Source organism: Leptonotus elevatus, chromosome 5 (genome assembly GCF_054856555.1).
Source record: "Leptonotus elevatus isolate MCC_2025b chromosome 5, RoL_Lele_1.0, whole genome shotgun sequence".
NCBI classification, from domain to species: domain Eukaryota; kingdom Metazoa; phylum Chordata; class Actinopteri; order Syngnathiformes; family Syngnathidae; genus Leptonotus; species Leptonotus elevatus.
In genome coordinates this window covers 2,353,457-2,378,111 of record NC_141243.1, presented here as the reverse complement: position 1 = coordinate 2,378,111, position 24,655 = coordinate 2,353,457, and the positions used below count along the sequence as shown (strand labels likewise).

The window sequence follows — 24,655 nt, the reverse complement described above, 5'->3', positions numbered from 1 at the left end:
ATATGTATTTAGTTGTATATCATATTTATACTGTAGTTTGGACATCTTTAAATAAGCATAAGTTTGAAAAAAAATTATCGAACAATAATAATGACAATAATATTAATAGTTGATCTAATAATACATAATATACATTTACACAAAAATGCTTTTCTAGTACTTTTTTATGAATGACATTTAATTCAGTTGATATTTTACATTATACAATATGTATTGGATTTTTTTACTTTATTTTTTTATATATTGAAATCTTTTATGAACAATCAATTTGAAATAAATAATTGAATAAGAGTACCCTAAAAATAATTACTGTAAATTATTACAATAATAACTCTATTGCATTTAGACAAGATGCAAAAAAAAACTCAAATGCAAAAAAACACACTTATATATATATCTATATATATATATATATATATATAAACATCCTTTAATCATGATTGCCAAACATATGAATTAAGGCATATACAGTATAAAAAAGCAACAGCAGGTTCCATGTTGATGTCAGAGAGATATTAATAATCATAATATATGAATTTATATTCATTGGGTACACCACGGCCACTGCATGACGACAACAGTCCCCCGTGGCAGCTTTTTGTAAACAGATATCGTATCACCATGTTCAAGTAGTATGAATGCACTGTATGTATTATTATTATTATTATTATTATGTAGTATGTTTATAGTATGGAGTGAGGCAGAGCCGTTGCTGGAGGACACACAACAACATAACACAGTACATGATCATTTAAAAGTTGGATCCATTACATTTTGCTACTTTGTAAATATAATTATTAGTCATGTGAGTATGACTGCGACGGGGGTGGGGGTGTGGTGGTGTGGGGGGGTGGGGGGGTCGAAGAGCAGCACCACATATTATATTTCATATCCCTATAGGTCACTTTAAATCCAGCATCACAGGCTCAAGGTAGTTCATTGGAGGAGGGGGCACATTTGGGTTGGGCTTTGGGGGCAGGGTTGGGGCAACAGCATAAGATTGTTGGCCTCCCATTTTAAAGTACTATTTTTGTTCTCGATGTGCTGTTTGTTATAAGTGCAGTCGTGGGTGAGGCCGAAAATTTCACTCCGCTCTAATTTGACATTTTAGGCACAAACTGGGCACAATCATATGTTTATTCTCTTGTATTGTAATCTGCCTGCCAAAGCCAGATCACGGTGCATTCAAGGGTTGCTGGGAAATGGATCAAATCCCTCCGAACAGGGTCATCCATTAGGACAGCGATTCAGGGCTCCCCCTTGTGGTAAGAGAAAGCATCACATTTGCGGTAATAGGACCAAATCACAGTCAGGAATATCCCACTCGCCGAGGTTCGAGGACCACAAAAATGTTGAGGTAAATGCAAATATATTATTTTGATAAGTTTCTCGAGACCTAAAGTCACATGACCTTTATCGCGCTCAATCTGTTCACGTTCGCCGGCTGGAGGTCGGAATTGCCCTTTTTAAGCCCCGCCCCTTCCTCCCGCACATCCAATGGCGGTGAACGCATGCTAATAAGCGCATGACTGTGGATGCTATGTACAGCGGTGTGAAGAAAGGGCTACGCTCACACAGGACGATACAATCAACACGTACAGTTAGCAGTTAGCGATACAAATGTAGCATCGTCATCGCCATGTCATCATCAGTACATTCAGTCAGAACAATAAATGTGCATTTAGAAACACCGCTGTACACTTCTCCTTCGCCAAGGTCCTCTTCCTGTGCGGTACAAAACACCTTCAATACTGTAGGTGGCGCTAGTAAGAAATGATACTTGTTTCGTCTTTTTCTTCACTCGTCTGCTTTTCACAGCGAGCTTGACGTGTGAATCTTCTCCTTCCGCCACGTCGCTACTTCTTCACCTCACTCTCTGTGGAAACATAACATGAAAATATGATATATTACATACAGATAAAAGCGGTCGCATATTAATTGGCCAAAAGGGGGAAATGTTATGAATACTGGCAGTGGTTAGGTTACTATGCAATCACCCACATTACGCATTTTTGGTTAACAAGCAAAAGCAAAAGTGCTCACTAACCCCCCCCCCCCCCCCCCCCCACCACCTCCATTAAGACCGTTGTGTTCTTATCACAATAACTAATGCTAATCATAGTTTACCAAGCTAGGCTGAAAACCATGTGGCCTTCCACATTATCATTTGAATGGGTCAAAAAGAAATACAATGCATTCGTTTTTCGTCTACCAACTCACATGCTAAGGTTAGCAAGTAGCACCTCATAGCTCAGTGGTTAGAGCACTGGTCGAGTAAACCAGGGGTTGTGAGTTCAAATCTCACTGAAGGCCTGATAATGTGAGCGTGATGTTATTTTGTTAGATCGACACGCTAAAGCTACTTCACCATGTCAGGATCAGCGGTCAGAGCACAGGTCGAGTAAACCAGCGGCCGTGAGTTCGATTCTCACTTAATGATCGCAAGCCTAAGTCAACGAGCAATTTTTGTTGGCTGCAAGCTAAGAAATGTCTTTGTTGAGTCTGCTAAAAAATGAAACGTTAGCTTGCTTACCAAAATGCTACCTTAGCTCATTGGTGGAGCACTGGTTCTTGTGAATTTGGATGTTGATTCTTGTACTGTATCGTGTATCGAGTACAATGGATAGCAAGCGCCTCATTTGTTAACCGCTAAACCAGGGGTGCTCAAGTTCAGTCCTGGAGAGCCCCTTATCCAGCCTGTTTTCCATATTTCTCTCCACTAACACACCTGATTTATGATCAGGATCGTTACCAGGCTTCTGCAAAGCTTGCTGATTAGCTGATCATTAGATTCAGCTGTGCTGCAGGAGGGAAACATGGAAGAGAGGCTGGATAAGGGCTCTCGAGGACCGAACTTGAGCACCCCTGCGCTAAACCATATGAAGCCTTAGCATGTTAACAGAAGTGCCGATGCAACACCAGCCAAGCCGGTTTCATAGTTTGGTGGTGTTAGAGTAGATAATATTTGTATTCTACTCTTTGCGTGTTCAATTAACTGAATGGTGAGATTCTGGTGAAGAAGTCCCTTTGCAAAGGTATCAAAAGCTTTTGATGACAACAATTGAACTCTCTCAAACAGTGGTCTGTTCAGATTGTGTGTCCTCTCTACTCCGGCACATCATTATTTATTGAAAAGTGGGTGAATACGAAAAGTCTCCTCCCCTCAGCAAGTTCCCAGGAATACAAATCAGATTAGAGAAAAACAATACATCAGCCTGTGCCTCCCCTCTTCCGACCGGCTGAGACCGGTACTAGACTAAACTCCCTTCAAGATAGCAGTGGAAGAACTTGTTGCCCTTCTTCTGAGAGTGAGACAGATAAGAATACAATTCTATTCATTGAGCCATACTGCTATAACTAAATCCAAAACGGCTAAAATATAAATTGAAACTGAAAAACAATGTTAATAACTTAACAGTGGTGAGAGCACGAGTCTACTAAACCAGGGGCTGTGAGTTTGATTCCTATTGGGACATGGTGGCAAACTAAACTATTGTTGACCAACATGAATCCAGGTTCTATTGATCAGGGGCGCCCAAATCTGTTCCTCGGGAGCCCCTTATCCAACCTGTTTTAGATGTTTCCCTCCTCCTCCTTTTCTGTAAAGCTGGTCATTTTGACAGGCGTCATTGAGATCTTACGCGGTAGGACAAACAATCATTAGCATAATAGACGGCGCCATCATAATATGTTACCAGGTTCGGTTCTCTACAAAGCCGACTGCGGTCCTTGATAACGTCATCAAAAGAGAGACGTATCCCGACCGAAAGCATTGAGATACGAAACCCTGATTGATGAGAATACTGCTAGCATTTTTTTGTGCTAACAACTGCATAGCATGGTTAAAACCTGTCATTAGCCAGAACTAACTGCTAACGATTAACATTGTGAAGACGATGATCAACTGATGAAGGTGTGACCGTGTGAAATGTACCTGCAGCAGTTCGTCCCGACACCTGCGGACCGGACACCAGAGAGCTTAAACCTTCAACACAAATGCGCAAAAGGTCAACGTCGCTGCAAAACTGCTAAGCCACGCCCACAAAACGCAGACCAAGCAATCATAGCGCAGCACACAACAGTACCATATGTAAGCAATGTATCTGTTGTCTGTGTGTTTACCCAAAATGCTATTGCTATGCAACATGGAGGTTAGCCTAGCTACCCTTGGCGCTAATGAGGCTAACTACTCGACTCCTCTGTTGTGTTGTTTAGGGTTTTTTCGCGTGATGCAATGCAAATTCTTCGAGTGTCTTGCATTGTGTGTTGTACGTACCCGGGTAGATGTCGTACTGTCCCGCCACCAGGTTGTACGTGAGTCCCAGGTGTGTGTGATGGTGTGTGTGCAGATGTCGGCCCAACACCGCGTGGCTTCGGTCACTTCGGTCCACTTCGCGCTCCAGCTCTGGGGAACCTTTCTCGTCAGGCTGGACACACACACACACACACACGCACACACACACACACACACATACACTCACTTATGCTTACGTTTTTCTCTCTTTCGACAGCCGTGACCGATTAAAATCTCACCTCAGACTCCTCCCGGCTCGCCGTCTTGCCGTACAAAGGGTAGTGGAAACCTTTAGGGACACATTTAAAGGCTCCGTTTACATCGCAAAAGATTGTGTCGTGCCTTTCACACAGTACTGCAACAACAGAGGAGGAAAAAGTGAAGTGTTGTTGGGAAAATCCAGAGCCGGCCAATTTGGTGTTGGCGTCTTTCAGACAGGACAGCGACTATAGAAATCACTGTCAGGGGTTAAACTTTAAACCCCAGTCCCAGTCCAAGTCCTGACTCCCGACCTTCCAAAATGTCCTTTCACACAGCTGCCGTAGTGACTCTGTTGCGCCTCTGATACTGCCTTAGAAGTCGACTTCCACCCCTAAATTCTGCGTTGGTTTCTTTGACACGGTGCACGGAGAACAGGGTAGTAGAAATTAGTGTTGGGTGCTAAACCGTACGCCCTGACTGTCTTGACTCTTATTTCCAGAGGTGGCAAAACCAGGTCCAGAAAGTAAAAACCCAGCCACAGTTTGGCTTTATCCCCAGGTGCTAGCTAGCTAGCTCCCTAGCTAGCTCCAATGGTGCTTGTTTACCTTTTAGCTAGCTCCCTAGCTAGCTCCAATGGTGCTTGTTTACCTTTTAGCTAGCTCCCTAGCTAGCTCCCATGGTGCTCGTTTACCTTTTAGGGAGCTAGCTAGGTAGCATCTGGGGCTAAAGTCAAACTGTGGCAGGGTTGAAAACTTTCTGGACCTGGATTTGCCACATCTGCGTACATTTGACACTACAGTGGTACCTCGGCGTTTGAACATAATTCGTTCCTGCGAAGTGTTCAAAATCCAAATTGTTCAACCTCCGCAAAAAATTTCCCCATAGGAAATAATGTAAATTAATCCGTTCCCAAGCTCCAAAAACAGAAAATTCCTATTTTCATTTCTATTTATGTTTTTTTCTTTATTTACACCCTGTACAGTATTTAAACAATAAAAAAAAATACGGCTACCCGTTTTCAAGGTACGTTCGGCTTAGCTTGCTTTGCTTGGGTGTTCGAACTCCGAAAATGAGTTCAAACTCCGAGGCATTTTTTACTCCGATTTTTTACTCCGATTTTTTTGGTTGAAGTCCGATTTGCACGAGTTCCGAGACGTTCAAACTCCGAGGTTCCACTGTACCTCAAAGGCCAGAACAAAAACATCTAGTTGGGTCTGAAAGAAGGTGGACAGTTGCGTCTAATGTTGGTCCTTACCTGGGTAGTTGTGGACCAGGGTGGGCGACGCCCCCCTGTAGGAGCCCCCGGCGCTCTCGCACATTGCCAGGTAAGGCGGGTATGAGGAGTGCTGGTACTGCATGTAGGGTTGCTGGGGGGTCATTGGTGGAGATACCGCCGCTCGGGCACTTTGAGATTCCCCTGACAGGATCATCATGGGTTCCTCCTGCAGCCCGTCTAGGCCGTCCGAGTCGTCTGGGTCGACGGGGAGCGGCCCGTGGACTTTTTTAGCATCGCGTGCGATGCCTCCTCCTCCTGCTGAGGTCACTCTGGGCCCAGCTGGCTCAGTAGTACTCCTCCCCCACTCCTTTGACATCTCCGCATCCCCCTCATCCGCCGCTTCCCCGAGTGGACTCTGCAGCTCTGAGAATTTGCTGTGAGCCAGGCGGTGGGGCCATGTAGAGCCGTCTAGGGGCTAAATCGATGGGGACAAGTGTTGGTGCTGGTGCCAGTGTTTCCGCTATAAGTCTGTTTTAACAGTGGTGGGCAGAAGTCATTTGAGGTCAGTCCACATGTTTTGTCCGGGACCTTCATCGAGGTCTAACTGAAATCTATGTTTTTAGAGCATGTTGTTGTTTTTGGCAGCTGCAGCCCACCGCTGCTGAGGGACTGCTATAGACCCTTTCACACATACTTCCAGGTGGCAATAGCTCCAATGGCACCACGAGTAAACAAACCCTTCAATGCAAAGCCTCTAAGAAAACAATGGCTTCCATGATAATTTCAGCCTTCTTGTCTACCAGCCTAGTTTGATTGGTGATCTTTTCTCCCACAGGTATTGCTGTGTTTATATCATCATTACATAACAGATTAACAGAAGCCACTCATGTTTTTTGCCACCCGGAAGTACCAAGGCACCTGTTTTGCTTACTAACAGTTTGAAATGGTCTATAGCGTGATCAGCGACCACTTTTCAGAAGCCCTGTCTGCAGAGAGGATGATGTCAGGCGCACATTGGCGGGCCAGAGGGACGTTTAAGAATCCGTACAACGCACAACACTTAGAAAAGTTGCGCTTTTTTTTTACGTTTACGTCTTACCACGTGACACGTGCAACAAAACAACAGCCGAGTTAGTAAACCTCAAGCTATGGCGTGAGTGTCTGCGCACCATGAATGAACGATCGCTCATGAAAGCACAACAGCATGGGCGGCGGTTAGAGACAGATGGAAAAACTTACGCTGGAATAGGAAACATTTGAGTCCAGATCTGTCAGAGTGTTGGGGTTGTGGTGTGACGAGGATGATGAAGAAGAGGAGGAGGAGGAGGAGGAGGAGGAAGGCGACTTGATGTCCTCGCAGTCCTTGGTCGAGACATGGTGCTGGTCCACCTTCAAACCCAGTCCTCGTTCCCCCCTCTCCTCCAAATAGGACAGGATGGCTTTGGGACAGCAGCTTTTAGCACCTTCTGAACCTTTAGCACCGCCGGTGTGTCTGACGTCCCCGTCGCCGTCTCGCCCAGCCTGCCCCCGCTCGGCACGCTGCTTCTGCTCGCAGCATTTGGAGGCCAGCAGGAGTTTCTGGTCCATGTAGAGTCCTCGTGAGTACTGTCCATAATACAGCGACTGGGCTAAGGCGGTCTGGGTCTGACTCATGGCAAGCTGCAGTTGAGAAGGTGCCGCCGGCCCGTCGCCTTTCTTACAGTCTGCAAAGTCGTGGACGGAGATTTTGTCATCATCTTTAGCCTCCTCCTTTCGATCTCTACTTTTGGAATCGTGAGAGGAAATTTTGTGGTAGAGGTTCTGCCTGTCCATCTGCACACAGCCCGGTAGGTAGTATGGCTCAAAGCTGTGGTAGTAAGGGGACAGGGGCTCTTTTGCAGAAGGGGGGGCGGTCACCGTGGGTGGTGTCTTCCTGGCGTTAGTATGGTTACCGTTAGAGTTGACTTCAGAAGATACAGAGGAAGCAGACTTGGATCTGAGCCCATCCAGGCGATTTTCGGAGGACACGCCATCGTCCCCTGCATCCGAGATGTCGGAGTAGGCGGGACTGTTGTCCTTGCTGTCCCCCAACAGGAGACAACCACCGGCGGCATCAAGCCGCGATGAACTTCCAATGGAAGGACTGGGGGCGTTGTCCGTGAAGGTGTAGACCTTGTCGGCCTCTGCGCGGATACTCGCCATTCGGCTTTCCTGGCTCTCACTGAGCCCATTCGTCACGTCTTGCTTGCTCAGGTGTTCCTTCAGGAGGCTCCCCGGAATCTCTTTGGTGGCAATTTTAGAAGCGCCGTCTTCCATTTTGATGGTGTCACCGTTTGCCGTCCAAGCGGTCGCGTCGCGGTTGTGCTTGTCCTTGAGACGTCGCTTCTCTTTCTTGCGGGTCTCTTTGCAGGTCAGCAGTGTGGCTTTGACCAGGCTGGGTTCCACGGCGATGCTGAGCTTCGGCTTGATGGGTTTCAGGGACGAATTCTTGCTCGTTAGGCCCACAGCTGCCACAGGTGAAGGCTGCTGTGAGGAGGCACTGTCCGTAGGATACGCCGCATCGGGTATGGCGACAAGCTTTGGTGGCGTGGGCGCTGGAGCGATCAGCCGGTTGGCCCGCGACTTGGATAGCTTATCCACCTTGCCATTGGCTTTTTTGCTCTTGTCACAGAGGATCTTCTTGTCGATCAGACCTTCGGCTTCCAGCTTTGGCATCTCCACAGTGGCGCTCCGGTCTGGCACCATGCAGTTCTCCAGAACCACCGTCATGTTGGAGATGATGGGCAAGTTGCTGAGGTCATCCATCAGGCCATCCTTTAGTAGGGAACTCCTCCGGGTTTTGGTGCTGAGGAGCAGCCGCCGGTTCTTGGGCGAGCCCACTGTGGTCACCTTGTACAAGGGGGTGGCTTTTTTGGACGAGGTGTTGGCAGCATTGCCGTTGTTGTTGGAATCTGCAAGGTCATAGATGGCGTCCTCGCAGTCAGACAGCCGCTCCTCGCTCTCGGGATTCCTCTGTTCCTCCGCCTCCAGGTGGGCATGCGTCTGGTGGTAGCGCAGCCCATTGATGTGCTTGTAGCGCTTGGTGCAGTTGGGGTGGGGACAATCGATGAGGATTGGTGGAGGTGAGGAGGCACAACCTCCCCCCGGGTCCAGAAAAGAGGGGTCTGGCTTGCCTTGCGGTGTACATGGGGCGCTGCGGGATTTTGCTCGAATCCTCTTGCCATTCCCATTTTTAATATCCACTGAGGAAACCAGACTAAGGTCCAGATCGGCAGGCGGTTTGTTCTTCCGCTTGCCGGATGGGAGAACAGAGGCTCGGTTGGCAGGCTCGGTTTCCTCTGTGGTGAAAAATGGCGGGGACGCTCTGCAGTTACTGAGGAGTTTTAAACTTCCGCGCCGACCTTTGCTGTGCACTGGTGAGGCTGCCATGCCACCGCCCCGGCTCCGGTGTTGCGGCAGACCTCGCATTTTGACCGGCGGTACCGCATCCCCGCAGGGCCGCTCGGCCAAAGCCAGACGCAGCCTTTTCCCACGGCCACGCCCACCTGGCATCTCTGGATCACGAGACGGGGACTCGCAGAACCTGAAGAAACAGGAGGACAATCACCAAAAACAGATTGAATTAACTACCTACCTTTAGTATCTACGTACGTACCTATCCAACCTACTTCTACTGATCCATTTAGACAACTCCTCCCTACTAACACTTACCTTCCTACCTACCAACTACCCAAATCCTAGCTACCAACTCCTACCTACTGTCTACTTACATATCAACCTTCCTTCCAACCTAGCTTCCTACCCTTCCAACTGAACTCCTACCTACCTACCTACAACTTTCCTACTGACCTGAACTTTTTGAAAAAAAGTTTTAAAATGTTTCATTCGACCTCCTTACCGACCACACGGCCAGCTGACAGACCTACCTACCAACAAACTCCTACCGTCCAAACGACCTACCTACAGACGCAGACAAAAACTGCTGATCAGCTGACTCGTTTCATCCCACCTCTGTGCTGTTTGTTTTTGTCGACATTGTGTTTGACTTTAAATGTGCTCGTTAATCACCAAAGTTGTATTGCTTTCTATTTATGTAACGCACGTCCACAAAGCAATTTAGACCACAGATGAATCTGTCATCGCCATGGCAACAACCACCACCACCAGCAGCAGCAGCCAACCAGTAACAATTGAGATCAGACACTAACCTTTCTCACAGTCAATGCTAATGACAAGCAATTATATATAATTAGTTTGGAGTTTGGCCGAAAATATTGGGACACCAAAGGAACGTGGGGTCTGGACAATAGTACTTGGACACCTCCAGGATGTAAAAAAGGAAGGGATTTTTTTTTTGGGGGGGGCCAAAAATATTGGGACACCAATGAAGTAAATATGTAGACAAAAGTATTATAAAAACCTGCAGTTTGGACAAAAGTGTTGGGACACAATTTAAAAAAATCTATGGGTCATGACCCCATTTGCGGAAAAATGTGACATCATCACCTGGGAGGAGCCCAGTCGAGTTTGGTGCAGTCCAGCAGGGTTCCTACATAGGTCCTCTTCCTCCACGTCACGTTGACCACCAACACGCCTGACACACAAACACGCACAGACACACACAAATAGGCATATGTGAATCATGAAAATGTATACATATATATATATTTGTACATTATTGTGGTATCAGCGTGTCAATGTGTCATCATGCCTAAATATGCCTAAATGTCATGATTTGACAAGAATTGGTATTAAAAATATCATGAATTCGAACAATAATTGGCAATATGATATCAAAGTATCATGATATCAACATGTTGTGATATCAGAGTATTGTGATATTGATCTATTATGATATCAAAATATCACATGAAAGAATTGCGATCCTCTACAGATTGTCTCACCTTCTTGGGTCTCGTGCCACACGATGCCCTCCAGGTTAACGCTGGTACCCGGCTGGCAGGGGCCCAAGAAGTCAGCGTCCGAGTCGGGTGTGGACGAAAGGGCCACTTCCTGCGTGTTGGTGCCGACGGAGCGCTTGCTCACAGCGTTACCAATGGGCGGGGCCGCAGTAGGAGGAAAGGAGGTGTTGGACAAAGGCAGCGAGGGTCCGGCGGCTCCTGCCTGGCCCGGAGCGGGTGCCCCGCCAGGTGGAGTGAACATGGGCTCCACCTGCAAGCCACAGGATGACATGCATGATGTTTACACTAGAAGTGTTGTCTTACAAAAAAATAATACTGTGATATACAATGCTGCTAGTCAGATTTCCTGTGCTATATGGTGACATGGTATCACAATCTCAAGGTATTATGTTATCAAAGTGTTATTAAAAGTTTTTTAAAAAAGTATCCAAAATCACAGTATTCAAGTAATGCAATCTAATGTCTTGTCAAATCAAAGTATCATGATGTCAAACTGGAAAAGTATATCGATTTCAAAGTATAGTGGCAGCACAGTATCATATAATCTCAGTATCATAGTGTCTAACTATCGTGATATCAAAGTATCATGATACCAACATATGATATCAAAATATGAAAGGTTTACGTATAACAATTTTGGAATATCAAAATTGAATGATATCAAAACATGTTTTTTAATCATCACAACATATAAGATGAAGTCATGGTATCAAAATATGATATCACGGTATGATGGTATCAAAGTATCTTAAGACCAAAATATTATAGTATCAATATAATCATATATTTTGAGCACAACATTTCTCCAATATCATGATGTCAAAGATTGCGATATCAGAATATCGTGACGTCAAAATAAGTATCATGATATCAGAATACGCACCACCTCTGTCACCATAGCAACATAATAGGAGCTCACTGATGTCTTTTTCATCCACTTCCCGTTAGTATTCATCGCCTCTCTGTGCTGTCAATCATCTTCTTCCCTCTCTCCAACATTTGTCCTTCCTGCTTCTCCAGCATCCATTTTACTTCCCCCCAAAATCCTCTTCCTCCTCTTCTTTCCCCTCATCCTCCCATCTTTCTTTTTTTTTTTTTTTGCTCGTGCCGTGTCCTGACGTTCCCTTTTCGTTCCGCCATCATCTTCCTCTTCGTTGTCACATGCTACACGAGTGTGTGTGTGTGTGTTTTTCTTGCGTACTCGCACATGCACGCGCTATTCCTATTGAAGAGAAACCAATGACTTTGACAGCAACAGAAAGAATGAATGAATAGCTCGGCAAATATATTCACAATCACGGCAACACAACAAAAACGATCACAAAAACGCAAAAGGAGTGCAATACAATCACGATGGGGTCATGCAGTATTAACACAACACAATATCATGAAGCTATTTGAACACAACACCGCACAAACAACAACAACAAACGCACACATGTTCACACACAACTGCACTCTGGAGACACAAAAACTCACAATAGGCACACAACAACACAACACTGGATACACGCTCACAATGGACGCATGAAGGAATTGTCATTTCTTCAGTTATGAATTGGTAGATGACAGCATTTTGCAAATTATGCTAAAAGGCGCATAACAAAACGTTGCCATTGAATATTGAAAAGAGATTTGAAAAAAAAAAGAGAAAGCAAGTACAAGGAATGCAGAACTTAAAAAAAAAATCCATCCATCCATCCGTCCATTTTCTGTACCGCTTGTCCTCACAAGGGTTGCGGGGGTTGCTGGAGCCTATCCCAGCTGGCTTTGGGCAGTAACAAAACGTTGCCATTGAATATTGAAAAGAGATTTGAAAAAAAAAGAGAAAGCAAGTACAAGGAATGCAGAACTTAAAAAAAAAAGAAGAAGAAAAAAGTTTTAGAATCAAACTAATGGAGCGTTGAGTTTCAGTAAATAGAATCAGCTTGGATCAATCTTAATAAAGAAATCAAAGATCCCAATTCAAAAATTTACATTTAAAAGAATCACTAACTCCATTTTATGAAAGAAATATGAACGGGATTAAGTTTGAACATTGTGCCATTGTCATTTCTGTTGTTACGAATGTCAGAAATCATTTTTGTAAACGAGTACAGATGTGACTGAGACGAGCTGTCACAATTTTATTTGGCTGTTGTTGTTGTTGTTTAAGTTTTTGTTTTTTTAATTACCCAACCTTGTAAATCAGCTCTGGGGGGGAACGGGGCGGATACAATACGACTTAATTGTCTTTTTTTTCCTGCTCCTTTTCATTCAACGATGAAGAATATTGTTTTTCCTTTTACAAATGAATTAAATAAACGATTGAAATGAAAAATGAAATGAATGAACACACACTCCAAATAAACACATCTGAACATGTAGTGACACACACACACAAAGTTATACTGGACACAAACACGGCAGACATGTAAACACTGGACACACACTGGAGATGGAGACACACTCGCAGGGGACACACAACTAGCCAGCGGACACAATTGCACGCGCGCGCGCACACAAAGTCCTCCTGTCCTAATTTTCTGCCATGTCCCGTTTTGTTGTGTGTATTGTCGTGTTGTGACTTGATATTCCCGCCACGCATCTTCCTCCATCTTTGCTTCCTTACTCAGTCAATGAATGAAAGAAAGAATGACACCCCCCCCCTCTCTCTCTCTCTCTCTCTCTCACACACACACACACACACACAGATGATCATCTTCTCCTCCTCATCTTTATCCTTGTCTTTTCCTATCCGTGACGTCACGCGAGAATGTCAAGTGAGGCAAACAATAAGGCGACGATTTTTCCAGACAAAGAGTGCACGTGCCAAACAACAATAGCACATCATCGGCATCATCATCGTCATCATGTGATGAGGAGGACGAGGAGGAACCTCGTCCCCGCCGTGGCCTTCGCACCCTCGCAAGCGCATTTGCTGTCATGCATTCGCAACTGACCGTGTGGGCTCCTCCTCGGTGCTTCTTGGCCGCGCGGGTGACGTCGTCATGCGGCCGTCTGAGCGCCGAAAAGCCGCAATCCAGCGCGCCCAGCTGCGGACGGACGGACGGACGGACGGACGGACGGACGGACGGACGGACGGATGGCGTCGTGCAGGTGCGGGGCGTCCTGATGTGCTGCTTCGGCTTTCCCCACTCCTCCTCCTCCGCCTCCTCCTCCTCCTCCTTCTTCTTCTTCTTCTTCTTCGTATGTGTACCTTTCTCCCCCCCCCCTTTTTTTTTTCCTCCTTCCTTTTTTCTCAGACGCGCTCCGAGCAGCGCGCTCGTTCGGCCAAGGGGGGGCGATGCGAGGATCCGAGACCGACGAGGAGGCGGAGGAAAAGGAGGAGTGCCCTCATTAGCGGGCTTCTCCCCCTAAGTCCTCTCAGACATCTTCTTTTTATCGACACTAGTTCTATCTATCTATCTATGTATACTAGTGCTGTTTAGCTATACTAGTTCAACTTCTATTCAAACTGTTTCTATCTATATTACAACAATGCTATTTGTTTAGCTCGCTAACTAGCTATTAGCCCCAACGAGTTCTATGAGCATTTAGCACTTTTCGATACGAGTTAGCTAGCACTACTAGCTAGCTATTTGTGCCAGCGCTAGCTGCACTAGTTATATCTCTTTATAGTTTAATCTCTATAGCATATTTCTAAATCTATGCTCGTTCTAGCCTTAGACCATCTCTATCTATATCCATCCACTCGAACTATCTGTAAAAGTCTATATTTATATTAGCTCTATATCTCGGCTAGCTCTATATGTATCTGTATTAGTTCTATATATCAATTGATACTCTAGTTATCCATTGATGATTTACTAGTTCTATTTCTTTTACATTGATCTTTCTGTGCGAAGAAATCACGAGGCTACTAGTTTTATCTAGCTATACTAGTTATGCATATTAATTGAAAATAGTTGTATCAATGCTCTTTATACAAGTCTGTACTTCTATCTATATTGGTTCTATGATCCACCATATGCATTTTTATGAGGTGTTATAATACAGTATAATAAAACGCATATGTATAAAAGTGACACTCGCATTCTTTTACTGAAAAATACTGAATCAATGCGTTCGATCATACACGTGACTGTATTTTTGTTTTGGTCGTCTGCCACTGGGGGTCGCTGCGGTGCAAGTAATTGTTGGGCAGGGCTGTGACGTCAGCAGCCAGAGGCGTTTGAGCCAGAGGTCACGTGAGGGTCAGACTGCGCTATTAGCTACACCGTCGAATGACTCGAATCACATCGAATGCAGAGAGAATAGCTTAGAACAAAATTCATACAAAGACATTTTTATAAAGCTCATTACATAGCAAAATATGTGGTCTCATAGTTTAAGAGGGAATATAGTTTTAAAGTTAGTTGGAGTGTTTTTTGTGCAGTTGCCAACAACTGACTGAGTGACTGATTGATGATAAGACAAGTGGGACAGGAAGAAGATGACGTATTGATCACGTCAACTTTAAACATCACTTGGCGTGTACGTCTGTCGGTGAGGTTAGTTAACTGTTTCCATGGTTTATTAGTGAGGTCGTTTACAAGGAGTTTGAATCGAATCCATTCAGTTCATCATGTTACAAAATGAGTAAATGAGTTGGGTTAGTTAGTAAGTAATCCAGTTAGTTACTTTGTCCAGGTAGAAGTTATTAAGTCAGTCAGTTCATCCAGAAAGCCATCTGGTTGGTCAGAACGTCTGTCCGATCCTACGTGGTTACTTAGTACGTTGGTTGGCGCTACTCATTCAGTCAGTTCGCAAGTTACCAAGTCAGTCAGCCATTTAGTTGATAAGTTAGTTGGTTGGACTTAGTAAGTAATTCAGTCAATTTATTTATTTTATTAAGTTACTCAGTACTCTCCTTCAGTTAATAATTCAGTCAGTTTAGAATGTAAGACGCCAGACTGTTAGTCAGTCCCTCCCTTGGCTAGTTATCAAGTCAGTCAGTAAGTTAATCTTTGGCCGATCAGTAAGTCAGCCAGTTAGTATGTAAATCAGTTAGTAAAAGTTGAAAATTAGAATGTCATTCTGTCAGTTTACAAGGGACAACTTTGTTAGACAGCTGACCAGCAAGTCAGTCAGTATGCTAGTTAGTCAATTAAGTTATTTAGTCAGTCAGGTAGTTGGTCAACTAGTCAAGTCAAGTCATCATTATTTATATAGCGTTTTCAAACAGCCTTACTCAGTACCTCAGTTTGGTTAGTATGGTACTCAGCAAAAAATCTAAAAATATATAAATAAATGTGTCAGTACAACATGATGCTATTTTCACCTTTGACACACCAGATCCAGGAGATGTAAAACAAAAAAAATATTTTTTTAAGCTATTAGCACCACCTACAGGACTAGAGTGGGAATTGCTGAGTCTCCTTTAATTTGTCAGGGAAAATGTCAGCTTGTTGAATTTGTTTGACAAACATTGCACACTGGACTTTGACACACAAACAAATAACTGCATTGTGTGTGTGTGTGTGTTTGTTTGTTGGGGGCGGGGCTAAAACATGTCCTGAAAGATGACAACTTTTAACCCTAAAGGAACTTGTTTTTTTTTTTTTTAATAAGGACAAGGCATCATTGCGCAACATTTTAAAAATGCTTACGGTCATAAAAAAGCAAATAGTAAATGTATCGTTAAAAAGCCATCTGCCTCATAAGGAAAGCGAGACGCTGCTGGACACGCTCGCACGAACGCACGCGCGCTCAGCTTACACGCTCCTTAAACTTAAAAAGAGTATTTTCCAGTCATCCGAGTTACTCACGAGCAAGTAACAAGTAAGCTACAAACTTACAAACCAGTTTACCAATAATTCATCTAATGACTGCTTAACTCACTTATTGACTTCGTATTTAGCGAACTACGCGCACACACACACAGTATGTAAACACACGTGCATTGATTGCACACAAAAATGCGCATACAAGCATGTATACACACTAACGTGCGCCACACACACACACACACACACACACAAGTAAACACACCCATACCTTTGAACACGCACCTATGGTGGGATCGTATGACACACACACACACACACACACGCTCATTTACGGTAGGATTGTATGACACGCAACCATGCGCACGCGCACACACAAAGGCGGGATAGATATGACCTCCTGTCGGCTCTCCTAAACAGCCCCCCCCCCCCTCACCAAAAAAACATTCTCTTTATCTTCTATTTATTCAAAAGTGGCTTCTACACCAAACACACCGCTGGGTCGAAGGTTGACCCCTTCCCCGCCACGCGCACACATCCAGTGGTGTGACTGGGCGGGAAGGGGGGGTTGGGGGGGCGGCAAGCCCGCAAGCAGGTGAAGGAGTGCGCCGGTGCGGTGGTGAGTTTTGGGGGGCCGCTCCTGCTGCCCAAGACATGACGGACAGCAGCACAACGCGCGACGAAGACATCAGCAGCGGCGGCGGCGGAACTCGTGCAGGGAGGTACAAACGGCATCTTCAGTTTTGCATTGGATACGGTTTGAGGTTGGGGGTTTGAATCTCGGCCCGTGTGGGGTTTGAATGTTACAGAAGAGGATTAGGGCCAGTGAAGAGAGAGAGAGAGAAGAAAAAAAAAAAAAAGGTTGGCAGGATTCTCACTTTATGCTCAGAGTTCTGACTTTAAAGTCTGACTTTAAAGAGAGAATTTTCACTTTATTTTCAAAAATTCTCACTTTACTCTAAAAAAATTCTCACTTTATTCTCAAAATTCTCACTTTAAAGTGAGAATTCTGAGCATAAAGTGAGAATCCTGGCAACTTTTTTTTTCTCTCTCTTCACTGGCCCTAATCCTCCTCCGTAGAATGTTGACCCCGTGCTCATCAGGGGTTTTTCTCTGGCTTCCTCCCACATTCCAAAAACATGATTGGTTCGATTTATCGAAGACTAACGGCGTGATTAGTAAATAAATTAGTGACTAAATGAGTTGTATGCCAAACAATTATTGTCTATGCGCAATTTTTGTATACAAATATGTTTGCATTTAATTTCTCATAGCTGTTTAGGTAGGTTACTTATTTTTTGTCAGTCGGTAAAAGGTCATCCTATAATAAGTACGTTAAGTTAGGATTTTCCTACGTAAACTAGACTCAAGTGCAATTTGGAGAGAAATTGCCTGGGAACGCCGAACGCCAACTAACGCACCCCGTAAGTCAACGAGACTGCGCCGCCTTCAGTTCCGAGGCCGAGATGGCGTCCGAGGAGCGCCAGAGAAGTCCCCGGATGCTCGGCGAGCGTCTGCGGCACAACGGCGAGGCCGAACCCCAACAACTAAATCAACATCAGGACACATCGGCGTGCAGGAGGGCAGCGCTGGTCAGGTAAACAACAGCAAAATTATTATTATTATTATTTTTTTTTTTAAAACAACGTAAGTATGCGCGTGTGTTTGTGTCCCAGGTCGAAGACGTTTGACGCGTCCCTGCTGACTCCCACGCCAAGCGAGCTGGACTCAAAGCTGGACAGGAAGAAGTCTCACTACAGTCAGGTCACACGCACCGCTTGAAATACGGACATTCAACACCGGCACTCAAACCGTCATGCGCACAACAGCAGAATTCACATTTTTTTTTTGGGGGGGGGGGCTGCTTGTTATCTTCCAGCTGTCCAAAGGCAACTGTCAATACCATAAAGTCTTCAAGGAGATCAGCAAAGACGAGCAACTCAGGCAAAGTAAGTTCATCTTTTAAGTGTCTGTGAACTACATCACGTCGTCTTTTGCCAAGCGTACCGCTCAGGGGCGGAGCTATCGTGGCCACGCCCCCCTGTGGCTGCCCCCGACGTCTGAGGCAGGGGTCTGCAACCTGCGGCTCTGGGGCCACGTGCCTCTTTAGTCCCTCTCCTTTGGGTCTCTGTGGATCTCTCTTAACATTTGTAGACAATCTTTTTCTTACATAAATTATTATTATTTTTTTTAGATAGAATATTCTATAAGAGAATTAATGATTGAATAAAAAAAATGAATAATTAAACATTTTAAAAAATGAAAAATTGCATAAATTGTCTTTGGAATTAACAAAAAAAGTTGTAATTTAAAAAAAAGAAAAGAAAATGTCCCAAAACAAAAGGAATCCCGAAAACGACCATAAAATGTTCACAAAATGTCAGAAAATTGATTACAAAAAAGGAGGAAAAAAATAGCCATAAAATGTCCAAAAAAAAAAGAAGAGAGGCAGAAAATGTCTTTGGAATGACCAAAAAAGTCAGAAAATTGATAGCAAATAAGGCAGAAACAGACCCCAAAAAAATTGCAGAAAATGACGAAAAAAAATCAGAAATTTGACAGAAAGGCAGAAGAGTCGAAAAATGCATGAACAATATAGGATGAAAAACAACAACAACAAAAACAGGAATGAAAGACGGAAGGTAGACGCATATTGGATGCTGCATATTTTTCCGATTTTTGCTCTCATTCGCTTTCGGGCCCTCGATACATGAGACTTATTAACACGAACACACTTTTTCGTTCATCGCAATGTTCAAATGTTCAAGACTTTTTGTGACAGTATTTATTTGGCCTAAAATGGCCGTGTTGACAGTCAAGGTTGCTGACCCCCGGTCTCGGGAAAGATTTTGATAACTGCGACATTTTCACGTGGCTGAAGTATTTGGTTTTTTTAGATACTCTGCCCCAATTCATTGATATCAAAGAAATATTCAAAACAAAACAAAACTTCACGATTGATGTGAATGAACGTGTGTGACTTTTCTTCCTTTTTTTTTTTTCTTCCCGTTCGCAGGCTACACGTGTGCTCTGCAGAAGGACATCTTGTACCAGGGCCGCATGTTCGTCTCCGACCACTGGATCTGTTTCCACTCCAAAGTCTTTGGAAAAGACACCAAGGTGCGTCCCACTCGCGTCATCAACGGTCAAGAAATCACATTCCGGTCCTAATCTTTTCTCGTCAAAAACTCCGCAACGGTTCATTCACAATTCCATCTAAATTTGTGTCACTTAGATCATTTTATCAAAAATTTGTTCTTGCGTCAAGATACCAAACCTTTCGGTGAAGAATCTATATTTCGTAACTCCTGTCAAGTATTCAATTCCAGTCAGATTGAGAAGAATAATTCAGAATTCCAGGCCTTTTTCCATTACGATGACATCACAATTCCCACCGTTCATAAGTCTCAATTGTCACTGTTGTTAAAATTCCTTCCCAGATTTACTGTCAGAATTCCATTTGGATTTCATATCCGTGACTGTTATTGTCCCAATTTGAGTAGTCGATCCGTCAAAGTCCTTCCTGGGATTGGAATTCTCGGGTCTCAATTCCTTGATCCCGATCGTAATTCAAACATTGTTCCATTACGATTTCCCGAGAGCGGACGACATCACAATGCCGACACATTTCCTGTCATCGCGCCATCACAGTCGCCGTCAATATTCCGTGGAATTCTTGGGCCTGTGTTAGAATAAATGTACGTAAGTTATCCCATATTTACTCTTATAGCATTGCAAAGCATGCAGAACAGGAACCGCTTCCGTATCACAAGATAAGGACTGAAACTGTTGATTTAAAAAATATATATATTGAAGGTTTATGATAATAAATCTCTCTACTGAGACATAAATGAGTTTGAATATTGTTGAATTTCCAGGAAATCTTCAAGTTTTCAGTGGTGACTCAAAAGTCACCCTTAGGTTTTAGAGGCATGTTTTGCCAGGCGCTTTAGACCTTAATGGGTTAATGTTGCTGCTGTGTTCCCCCTTCCCTTTAGAGCAGCAATGGCTATGTAACTCGGGAACTCCCTGTAAAAAAAAAATCAAAAGAGGGGGCTCGGGAAAGAAGATTGTCACTGAGCACATCTCTGTCCGTTCTCCTTGCGAGTAAACAGAAACTTAGTCTCTTGTCTTGACAGTCTGCATTCCTTGTCTCCAGTAATCCAGTAAAGTTCTTGTTGGGATCTTCCATCAAAATTTGGTGAAAGACAAACAAAAAAAAAAATGTCCTTGTTCCCGCCAGATTGCCATCCCGGTCATCTCGGTCGCTCACGTCAAGAAGACCAAGACGGCTCTCCTGGTGCCCAACGCCGTGGTGATTGCCACAGCAAACGACAGGGTGAGGCCAAGGAAATCGGAATCGCAGACATCGTTCCGTGTCAGGCATGTTGACTTTGCTACTTTTGTCTTCCTTACAGTATGTCTTTGTGTCCTTCCTGGCCCGGGACAACACCTACAAGTTCCTCATGTCCGTCTGTCTTCACTTGGAGGTAAGTCGATCTTCCGTGCCTGAATGTTGTCCGCAACAACTGTCTGGTATTGAGGGAATCCAGTCGGGGCTGATCGTCTTCGTGCGGGAAATCGTCTTCCGGGTTATGTTGGATAGCTTAGAGTGAAACGAGGTTGAGTTTTCCAGGGGCCGGGGGGGGGGGGGGTGTTTTTGTAAGACATTGAACATTTCAATAAAACACGACCTACTCTGCTAGAGGCGCAGATGCTCACCTGACGTCACTCACTAGGCCACGCCCCTTAAAAGCACAAATCAGCAGATGAATAGTTTGCGCGTGAGACTTCAATGAATTGCTAACGTGCGTTTGAAAAGGAGAAGAGTCCGTGCAACAGCCCCATTCCGTCTTCATCCCAAATCAACTTCCGAGGTCGGACGTCGCCTCGCTCTCCGCGTTTTCCTCTGGTCAGTCGCACACGCGTACGCAACAAAAACAACACACTTACACGCTGAAGCTTCGCCTTTAACGAGCTTTTTTTTTTTTTTTTATTCCTTAGAGTTTCCACGCCGATTTTGCCGACCTGGACGCAACGCTGCGGAAGAGCAGACGAGACACGGAGGAAAGCAGCACTTCCGATTCACAGACGCCGGATGACGACAAGATGGCAGGTAGACAAAATGAGACCCACGAGGGGAGGAGTTACGGGAAGAAATGTTGTTAGGACAACCATGACTTCCCATATCAGAAATCACACGATTTCAATTTAGAATTCCTGCACAGATCTTGTTGGAATTCCGACACAATTTCCAACAAAAGGTTATGGTCGGAGCGCGTCCATTCGTAATGTATATCGCTGTCATGTTGTCACGAGTGATAGACCAATATGTTTTTTTCAGGGCCGATACTGATACCGATTATGAGTAGGCAAGGAGCCCGATAACCGATATTTGGAGCCCGATAACCGATATTTGGAGCCCGATAACCGATATTTGGAGCCCGATAACCGATATTTGGAGCCCGATAACCGATATTTGGAGCCCATATTCTTTTGCAGCTAAATAAAAAATATTAGCATCAAAATGTAAAAAATTAAGCATGTTTGTTAAAACAACTTTTTTTTTTTTTAATTCTCTCTTTTTTTTTTCTCTTGTGGAACCTGACACAGGCTGTGTGCTTTCTTTTAATTTAAAATACAGCAAATGATAAAACAAAATTACATTTAATACATTAAAATAAATTTTTTAAATTGTTTTCTACGGTCAATAGTTTTCCAAAATTTGAACTGAAATGTTAAACTTTCACTTATGTTAGTTTTAATTTGAACAAAAGCAAAAAGCAGCATCTCTTATAAAGTTAAGTGACATTTTAAATAAACATATACATAAAAATTCCCATGAAATTAAGTCAGTTTTAAATTGCTGTAAATCTCTGTGCTTGCGAACGTAGCACATTTTGGGTTCACGTCAAGAGTTTGTCAAATGTTTCAAAAGACGTTCACAAACAGTGACAATTTGTCAGAACGTGTTCAAAATGTCTTTGTGACAAGAAAAGCAGTTTGTGGCGTGTAAAAACTGCCCGTGACCATCTTTGCAACCTCTTGCAACCTTTTGCGAACCCTGAAGAAAACACAAAATTTGGTTGGCAAACATTCGCCGTCCTGAGAGATAAGAGCTTTATCGGCTTTCAGATTTGTAAAAATGGCCGATGCCGATATTCCTCAAAATGCTAAATATGGGCACTGGTAATCGAACCCGGACGATAATCGGTCTCTCGCTCGTTTTTCTCCCAATTCCCATTCGAATTCCTGTCAATCCTATTCGGATTCAGTCCACATCCCACAGAAATGGCAATTTCCCACCATGATCCCCCCCCCCATCCCATCTTCTACGTTGCAGACTTCCCAGCGCGTCCCTTCCTGGACGCGCTGACGTGCGTCGACATCGCGCCGCCTCCCGAGCATCAACATCAAGTGAAGAACCTTCTTCATCCCAAACATTTGAAGATTCCCAAGCAGGAAAGCCAGCAGCACGGTTTGGAAGTGAAGCGAGGGGATGCAGGAAGGGGACAAACTGTCTCCCTCAACACTCTGCTGTGTGTTTACCTCTTTCTGTGAGTGTGCGCGTCACTTCCCGAAAACTTCACACCACTTCGAAAACGCACACTCATGCACGTGCTTGTGTGTGTGTGTGTGCGTGCGTGCGTTTAGAGTGTGCATCTTGATGTTGTCGTCGTGCTTCCTGACCGTCAAAATGCTTTCCTTGGAGCATCGACTGGCAACGCTCGGCTCCATAACAGATTTGGCTCAGCCGGAGTAAGTTCGCACAGGCTAGCGGCTAGCTATGTTAGCATGTTGATAACAGCTCAATGAAAATCAATGCATTTAATACAACAACCCTCCAGACGCCTGAAGATGATGTTTAAAAAAAAAAAGGAAAAAAAAGTGGACATGTCTGTTTGGTCACCCAATATATCTCATGAAATGTTTGACATTTTTTAAGCGCCACATTAGCATGTTGATTAGCATGTATTTTTTGTTTCCGTTCCACTAGCGACTTCCTGCGAGGTAGTGACGACGTCACCAGGGAACTTTTTTCCGAACTGCTGAGCCTCAACCTCAAGAAGCTGGAGAAGGTCTCAACTTCTAAAACTACCAATCAGCTTTCACCCACGTTGTCATGTGATTTTGTGACCAATGGAACACGATCGTCGACTACAATGTGACACTTACAACGACAAAGTGACACCAGATGCCAGCTAATGCTAATGAAAAATTCATAGACACTTGATCTGCTCAAGTTTGACTATTCAACAGCTGCTAGAAGCTAACTACATTAGCATGTTGGTGGTTTAAAATAGATGGGCTAGCAGCTAGCCACTTCCGCATATTGGCAGTGCAGTGAGAGATGGACTAGCAGCTAGCTATATTAGCATGTTGTTTTACAATCGAAGGACGAGCAATGGGAAGCTCGCTGCATTAACATGTTAATCATATCCAGCAACTAGATTAGCGGCTAGGCTGCAGTAGCATTTTGATAGTTCAGAAAAGATGAACGAGCAGCTAGCTCAATTAGCATACACAGATGATGTACTGTTGATGTATGAGCAGCCTGCAGAGTTTGCAAATCCAGGTCCAGAAAGTAAAAACCCTGGCACAGTTTGGCATTAGCCCCTAGTGCCAGCTAGCTCCCTAGCAGGTAAACGAGCACCATGGGAGCTAGCTCGGGAACTAGCTAATTAGCGCATGAGGCTAAAGCCAAACGGTGGCAGTGTTTTTACTTTCTGGACCTGAATTTGGCAGCCTGCTACATACGATGGACTACTAGCAGCTACAAACTAGCTACATTAGCACCTTGATGGTGGATACGACATGTTATCGTGTAAACGCCATAAGAACATGCTAAATTTGTATGTTGATGCTTTAGATTAGCAGGATTAGCATGTGAGAGTAAAAGCTTGTGTTTTGTTGTGTTTCAGGTGCAGAAGAATCTTCAAAGACTTTTGGACGAAGCCGTCTGATGAATTTGTAGCGCTGTACATATTTATGTCATGTAGTATAGGAATATATAAACAATTTTTTTTTGGGGGGGTGACAATATTTGTATTTGGAATTTGGGTTATGTTGCTTGTCGGTTGTTTATAAAACAAAAATGTGAATGTAACTTTGAAATAGCAAAACCCCAAATCTGAAGATTTCGAAGAATGAACATGGCCAAATATGCATTCATTTATTCATTCAAATATTTTAAAACTGTAGCAACTTGTCTATTCTTTATTAAAATTGTGAAACATGTTTTTGAAGTATTTTGCGAGCCAAAACTCCATAAAGTAAATTGGCTACTTAAAATTTCTAATAATGAATCAAAAAGTGAAAAAAAAAAAACATAACT

The 24,655-nt window shown here is 44.1% G+C and overlaps 2 protein-coding genes across 4 annotated transcripts; one reads left to right on the top strand and one right to left on the bottom strand.

The window, feature by feature from the left end:
- Window positions 1–419: 419 nt before the first annotated feature.
- znf608 (zinc finger protein 608) lies at window positions 420–13,871 on the bottom strand. The gene is made up of 9 exons (XM_086075213.1): window positions 13,555–13,871; window positions 10,595–10,862; window positions 10,197–10,284; window positions 6,951–9,273; window positions 5,751–6,186; window positions 4,534–4,583; window positions 4,277–4,427; window positions 3,935–3,985; window positions 420–1,876 (listed from the first exon to the last, which is right to left on the bottom strand). The coding sequence occupies exons 2-9, from the start codon at window positions 10,851–10,853 to the stop codon at window positions 1,857–1,859; spliced, it is 3,378 nt and encodes a 1,125-aa protein (XP_085931339.1). The 5' UTR covers window positions 10,854–10,862; window positions 13,555–13,871; the 3' UTR covers window positions 420–1,856.
- Window positions 13,872–16,801: 2,930 nt separating this feature from the next.
- Window positions 16,802–24,559, top strand: gramd2b (GRAM domain containing 2B). 3 transcript variants are annotated; one of them, XM_086075319.1, is made up of 13 exons: window positions 16,802–17,060; window positions 17,750–17,917; window positions 17,997–18,084; window positions 18,200–18,269; window positions 19,337–19,440; window positions 20,564–20,659; window positions 20,739–20,810; window positions 21,143–21,232; window positions 21,325–21,436; window positions 22,664–22,877; window positions 22,975–23,079; window positions 23,318–23,399; window positions 24,243–24,559. In XM_086075319.1, exons 1-13 carry the CDS (start codon window positions 16,975–16,977, stop codon window positions 24,282–24,284), a joined length of 1,329 nt encoding a protein of 442 aa, XP_085931445.1. In that variant the 5' UTR covers window positions 16,802–16,974; the 3' UTR covers window positions 24,285–24,559. The 3 variants fall into 3 exon arrangements, with proteins under 3 accessions (XP_085931445.1, XP_085931444.1, XP_085931443.1); XM_086075317.1 differs by having other exon boundaries at window positions 16,819–17,042; window positions 17,685–17,917; XM_086075318.1 differs by lacking the exon at window positions 21,143–21,232 and having other exon boundaries at window positions 16,814–17,042; window positions 17,685–17,917.
- The last annotated feature ends 96 nt before the right edge of the window (window positions 24,560–24,655 follow it).